Here is a 7440-nt window from a genome sequence, read left to right as displayed (position 1 = left end):
TCACATCTATCGGAAAAAATAGAATTATGGAATCTTCTAAAAGATTGAGCATTTATTTTCTAATGAATATTAAAAATTAAGGAATGATAGTGGAAATATTTTTAGGAATCATGTCACCAACCACTGGGGGAAATAAAATATTTTGACTGGGATAAGCTTGATGAAAACTATGTTTCAATCCAGTACAACTATTTTAAAGCAAGAAAAGCACCATTGTTGTCTTCTACCAAGTCTTTTAGAGAAGACACAGCTGGACATGGCAGGCTATAAAAGAAAGTAGACTTTAACAAGCACAAAACACTCTCTCATTTTCAAAACACTTTTGATTTTATTAAGGAACATGCATTGAAAGCTTGGTGGTATTATTTAAGAATTTGGTTAAATGTTTTCTAACTACCAGTACGTTTCCAGTACTTCCTTATGTAACATGAATACTGCATAACTTGAACATATCTTGAATCTTCTAGCAGCCTGGTACAACTTTTCAATGTAGACATCAGTAAAACTTTCTGGATTTTTCTTAAGATTTTCTTGATTTATTTTTTGGGTCCCTTTTTTGTCTAGGTAATTTGTATCGCTCAGCCATCGATACAAGATCTTCTGGGACACTCTGATTTGCTCTTTGCAGAACTTTAATCAATTTACCGGCAATCTTCCAATCACCTTGAGTCATAAGGGTAACTGATACGCCCATCTCTCCTGCTCTTCCAGTACGCCCTACTCTGTGTACATATTCTTCAATATTCCATGGAGAATTGTAATTATATACGTGTGTGACATCACTAATATCGAGGCCTCGGGATGCTAAATCAGTAGCAATCAGTATTTTCACTTTTCCACTTTTTAAGTCCTCTAATGCTTGCTCACGATTACTCTGTTCTCTGTCACTGTGCAGGGATTGTACAGTTATGCCTTGGTTACTTAAATCGCTTGATAAGTCATCAGCAACAAGTTTTCTGCTGACAAACACGATGACTTTGTCTTTGGGTGACAAGCTCTGTAGGAATTCTCAGATAAGAGATCGTCTTTCTTCTTCTGTGGTAACAATTATATTTTGCCTCACTGTGTTTACATGAACTAGATCCAGAGTACCAGTATAAACAATCATAGGCTCTTTCAAGTAAGATTGTGCAAGTCGACAAATGGTATCTGGCCAAGTTGCCCTTGTCACAACAGTCTGCCGGTCTGGGCGCACAGCTAATAAAATCTTCATTATTTGGTGCTCAAACTCCAGATCCAGCATTTTATCTGCCTCATCTAAGACTAAGTAGGTTATGCTTCTTAGGTTGACAAAGTTATTCATTTGCAGATCATTCAGTCTTCCAGGAGTTGCAATGATGATGTCTACACCTTTGGTAACATCTCGTATTTGTCCTTTTCTGTTTCCACCGCCGTATATACAAACACTTTTAAGACCTTTATATGAATACTTAGAACATTCAGCTTCCACCTGAAGAGCTAATTCTCTAGTGGGTGTAAGGACTAGCATGCCGGGTCCATTCCTTTGTTCTCTAGATATTGGTTGAGAATGGAGACGAATAAACCCATGCATTAAATAGGACAGTGTTTTGCCCGTTCCAGTTTGGGCAATTCCTATAAGATCTATTCCTTGTAGAATAGTAGGCCATGCCTGTGACTGAATTGGCATTGGGTTTCAAAAACCAGCTTTTTCAATGCTTTTCATAAGTTCAGGATAATGTTGGAAAGCATCTTCAAATTTGCAAATCGGATTGGGGATGGGACGTTTTTCACCATCTTTCAAGTCATCACACATTATGTTGAAATTTTCCTTTCTCCAAGTGTCTACTTGCACTTGAGACAATGACCTTGTTGCTTTGGATTCTATGTAAAAGTTTTTCTTAATTGGTGATAAATCTGCCCATTTTCTTTTTTCCCACCGTACAACTTCGGCCTTTACTCGATCCTAGTCTATCAGTGGCTGAGCTCCTCTAGCAGTGTTATCTCTGCTTGAGCCTGTTCCAACAGAGGGTTGGGATGCAGCATTATCAACACTGGATTCTGAACTGTAGTGTCTTTCTTGTTTCTTAAGAAGAGTTTCTATAGCTGCTTTGGGCTTGGCTTTCATGTCTTTGCTGCCAAAAATTTTTACCTCTGCTTCAGAATCACCTTTTATGATCTGTATTTTGGTGCTTGTCATATCCTGAATGTCTTTTATTTTTGATCCACCATGACCAATCACCGCACCAACCAACCATACTGTTCCTCGTTTGAAAGCAGAGCGCTTGTTCTTGGGAGCCGAAAGCCCTAGGCTCCAGGTGGCTGGAGGTGCTGCTCCAGCCCCTGCCTCTGCCACCCATCCCATCCTGGCTGGCCCTGCGAGCTCTCCAATTCGGCTCCGCCCTCTAACACTCTGGAGCCCACGCCATTTCAGGATAATGGTAAAGTTGGTGCTGGTCTCTCGCCTACCTAGGGTTGGAAGAAGATGTGGCCCCGACCCTCTTTCTCATCAGGCCAGGCTGGTAAACACCAGGCAGGCTGCCACCGGTAGGTAGCTAGCTATGCAGCAGTCACCTAAGGAATTAGTCTATGATGTAGTGTCAGGGAGGGCCTTGGGCTGGGCTGACCAGTCACAGGGCTGGGACCACTGTGAGGTGAGCAGGCACCTCTGACACAAAAGTTAAAGCGACACATACTCTCAGGGGCTGACCCTACGGGCACTTACAGGATCCGGAGAGTGTTTGCCCAACTTTTGTGTCCTAGGTGCCTCAGTGGCTGGCCTCATGCTGGTTTTGGCTCAGTGTGGGAGCCAACTTGAAGCACACCTTGAACTGAACCACAGAGTCTTTTTTTTTTTTTTAATATGCCAGTTATTTCCATAGGAGGAAAAAAATAGTGAATTTTTAAAAATCAACTTACTTGTTTATATATTTGTATGTTTATTTATTTCGGTAAATTTCTTTTTGAGTAACAACAATACTGGGTCTAGATAAAATCATCAATTCCCTGTCCTCTTAAATTATACCATCAGAAATCTCTTAGGTGCATGCTTAGGGATGGCATTTTTGCCTCTGATTCTTCAGCTAAACTCCAACATTTGTTCAGGCGGTTTCTGGTTATTATTTCAGCGATGCTGGTTAGAAGAGAGGTAGAGTGGGGTCGACGTTAACTCTGGAGGTGTTTTCAACAATTTGCCACTTTTCTCAGTGCCTCTTAAATTTTTTCCCTTCCCTGTGGTTTCGTAGATTCAGACATCTTAGCACTGGAAGGCTATGTAAAAGTAATTTATTAGGTGCAGTGTAGAAGACACCCTGGCAGCAATCTGGGCAGGTGGACATCCAGCTTCTATTTGTATGGTTCCAGAGGTTGATTTTTGTTTTTTTCTTTGTTTAAATAAAAGTACACTAAATATTTATCCTTATATATTCATCCTGTTAAGTTTGGTCAATTGATGCAGCATATTAAATATAATTTTAATGCTGTTTCTCTCATCCATTATATTACCCTCTAGTTTCAAGTCTTCTGCCAATTAAATGTTCATGGTATCTTCTCTCTTCAGCCAAAGTTGCCGATTAAAATTTGAACACGGTTGGATATCAGGTGTAGAAGTCTGTGACACATTGGGAAAAGCCTTCTCTATGTCAGTATTTATCCTGCAAAGATGCTTTTGGAAGGAACAAAAAGGTTGCTGGCCAAATGTGTCTTGGAAATACAGCACCCTGCATCTTCTCAGAGTCACAATATGCATTAGGTATCTCAGAAGCTCTGATAGTTACAGGAACTGAGAAACTCAGTTGGACATAGTTTTGTTTTGTTTTGTTTTGCTTTAAATTTTTATTGGAGTATAGTTGACTTACAGTGTTGTGTTAGTTCCAGGTGTAAAGCAGTTGGGCATTGTTTAACCCAAAGTTTTCAAAGGAATTTGCCAGTGGAACCTCTTCTCAGTGTTTTCATTAAACTTTTTACATGGAATGATTTTAGATTTATAGAAAAGTTACACAGATAGTACAAGGGCTTCCCATACACTCCTCAACCAGTTTGTTTCCTCTAATCTTATCTCAAACTACCATGGTACACATGTTACATGTAAGAAATCAACATTGGTCTGTTAATATTAACTAAACTCCATCAGTATATTTTCTGTTCCAGGATCCAGTCCAGGACACCATTTAGCTGTTATGTATGATTTGTGACAGTCTCTGTCTTTCCTTATTTTTCATAACCTTGCCAGTTTTGAGGAATAATGGTCAGGTATTTTGTAGAATGTCCTTCAGATTGGGTATGCCTGATATAATTTCTCATGATTAGACTTGGGTTATGGATTTTTGGAAAAAAGTATCACAGAAATGAGGTTCCCTTCTTATCAGTCGTATGGGGTGAGGGGGAGGGTGCCTGATGGAACATGACCTGTCACTGGTAATGTTAACCTTGGTCACTTGGTCAAGTGGTGTTACCCAGGTTTTCCCCACTGTAAAATTATTATTTCTCCCTTTCTGTACTCTCTTCTTTGGAAGCGAGTCAGCAAGTCCAGCTGCCCCTCAAAGGCCCACCTCCTGTTTAGTTGCAATTGTTGTTACATTTTGTACAACTAGTAATCTTCTTTGTAGTACCATTTATAAGTACCTGTAGAAATGGTCTACTTGGATTTTATATACATACACATACACACACACACACACAGCCATTATTATGTTCTGCAGATGCTATATATTATGGCAGAAGCTGTCATCATCATTGCACATATTGGTGCATTTACCTTGTACACAGAACCATACTCAATACTGTAAAGTCTAAAGACGTGGCAGCAGTATGGCTCAGTGGCCAAGAACACTGGAGCCTAAATAACTGAGTTTGACTCTAAATTCTACCACTTAGTAGCTGTGAATCCTTGAGCAAGTTCCAAACTTCTTACTCCTTGGTTCTGCTATCAGTAGAATGACATACCATTACCTGTCTCATATACACAGAGACATACACATAGTTGCACTACTTGGTTCAGAATAGGAACTCTCCAAATCTTAATTACTCATATCACAGAAACAGTAGGTGTATAGAGACAATTATGGAGGTTCCCAAATGCCTGTTCAAGAATTTCCCTGATAGTTTCCTCTGGTCCATATCAAAATGAAAAAAATAAGGGTGATACATTTTTTCATAGGTCTAAACTTATTCGATTTAAACTTTTTTTTAAGCTTGTACCTTTCTATTTTTTTGTAAAATATCCTTTTAGAAAGGAAATGAGGATCACAAATGATTTTTAAGGGTCTTTACTAGGGCAAAAAGTATTAAACTAATGCCAGTAGCTAGATATGGTTTTCAAATGTTATTGGTATGTGAAACCCCCCAAATTAGAAGCACTCGTCTAGCACATTAGCAAATAAACACAATTCAGGATGTTATCAGGTACTGATCATGATGGCAAGCAAGAAGGGCTGGGAGGCTGGAGAGTTGAGACAAAGTCCTATAAGGGATGGAGGTCTGATCTGCCGCTAGGAGGCGTGGAATTAAGGATCGAAAGATGTTAAAGTTTCAGGGGAAGAAACCGATGTGGCCTTGGGAAAGAGATGAGGGCAGCCTGAAGGACTAGGACAGAAAACTCAGGTTAAAGAGAAAGGGAAAGTGGAGAAAGATAGCTTGGGTCAGGGGAAGGGAAAAGGGAACTTTCAGGGACCATAAAGACAGTCAAATGAGTTTCAAATTAATATGGTAAAAAAAGAAAAAAGAAGTCGGGGAGTGAACCTAGAGTGAAGGAGTCATAGGACGCTGTCAGTATTAATTAGGGAAGCAGGTCCATATGGAGAAAGCAGGATGCAGTGAAGTAAAGGGTGGGGCTGTGTTTGTGGTATTTCAAGTACATTGGACTGAGAGATTTGACACACTGTGGCAGTAGTAATTCATAGAAAGGAATAGCTAAAAAGAAAAGGGATCCAAGAAGCTACTAATACATTTTAGTCCTACCGTATGTCCAGCATTTAAAATGTATTATCTCATTTAATCATCACAGCAACTTCATAGTAGGTATTTTCCTCCTCTTTCATGTGGAAACACTAAAATTGGTAGATGCTACATAGTATATTCACGTTCATGCAAGGCATGGTAAATAACTTAGCTATTCTTCCCAATAAGTAGAGAGTAATGAAAGTCAGGTTTACAAATATCTTTAGGCATCAGAGAATTCATATGATGAGGTAATGAGAATAGGAGGACAGGGAGCCCAGCGAAGAAACAAGAAAACTTCAAGAGAATCTGAAGAAAGCATGATAATAGGAAATAAGGCAAGAGAACATGTTGACAAGGCCTGGCAAACAGTGTAAAATGCTTCATAAAGGACAGGAGGTAAATAGACTACTGAATTTGATAGGAAGAAATTAGCAATAACTTTCAAGAAGGCCCTTTTTGTGGAGTGATAAACATATATTGCAAGGGGAGCAATTGGGATGAGACACAGCTGGACCACTGGGGTACTTTGCAGTACTGGGGAGAGAACTTTACATCTTGTACTGAGGCTGAAAGCCCCTGTCTTGATGTTTAAATAAGGATTCTAGGAAACCAGGGTTTCCTGGGCAAGTTACTGGGATTGTTCTGTGAATGATCCAGTGGATTTCGAGAAGATTGCTTATCATGAATATTGGAAGAAAATGAACTTTAATCTTTCAAAATGTGTGAGAGGATAAGATGAGGGAGAGAATCGCAAGGAAACAAGAACCATTCATTAGCTGTTTCAGAAAAGGAAAGTCTTTCTAAAAGGAGAGAGAGAGGGAGTGCTGGGAGTTCTTTCAAGGAGATTACAGTGCTATTTTTAGCTACCCATTAAATCTTTCTCTATCAAAGTTGGTTTATTCTCCACAGAGTGAGGGGATGCATTATTTAGGTATATGAAGAAGTGAGGCTGTTGAGGTAATTAATTCTTCTTTCAGCACAAACAGTAAAAAAAAAAAAAAAAAAAATATTATAAGCTGATTAGCACCTGCAATAAGCGCCTTTGGAGAAATTCTTGCTTACCAACTATTTCCCATGAAAGTTTTAACATGTTGGCATTCATTTTAAAAATAATAATAACCTTCAATTATCCCTTGGCTCTATTTTGAGGCGTTTGAAGGGCTTTCCAGGACTATTTCAATTCTGATAGCTATGGTGTAGGTAAGTGGAAAGAACAACAGTATTATCTACATCATTTGCATTATGTACAGAAGCCAAACAACAATCCCTAGAATCATGGGATTTTAGAGGTGGAAAGGACTGACTTTGGAGAGCATCTCTCATTTGCAAGTGAGAAAGCTAAGATCTACATCACCTCTGTCCCCTGCAAACATGATGTGAGTCACAGATACAATTTTAAATTTTCTAGGGTGGCCACATTATTAAAAAAGTAAAAAGGGGGGCTTCCCTGGTGGCGCAGTGGTTAAGAATCTGCCTGCCAATGCAGGGGACACGGGTTCGTGCCCTGGTCTGGGAAGATCCCACATGCCGCGGAGCAACTAA

At 39.5% G+C, this 7440-nt stretch overlaps 1 protein-coding gene across 1 annotated transcript; it reads right to left on the bottom strand.

Annotated features, from left to right (window-relative positions):
* Positions 1 to 496: 496 nt before the first annotated feature.
* DDX53 (DEAD-box helicase 53) lies at positions 497 to 2387 on the bottom strand. The gene is given in 2 exon segments (XM_061179134.1): positions 497 to 2212; positions 2214 to 2387. Coding segments are annotated over 2 exon segments (1890 nt in total).
* Between the last annotated feature and the right edge of the window lie 5053 nt (positions 2388 to 7440).

The sequence above is a fragment of the Eubalaena glacialis genome, chromosome X, assembly GCF_028564815.1.
Source record: "Eubalaena glacialis isolate mEubGla1 chromosome X, mEubGla1.1.hap2.+ XY, whole genome shotgun sequence".
Lineage (NCBI taxonomy): Eukaryota > Metazoa > Chordata > Mammalia > Artiodactyla > Balaenidae > Eubalaena > Eubalaena glacialis.
Note: the sequence above shows the minus strand (reverse complement) of the source record. Positions and strands in the feature narration are given on the sequence as shown.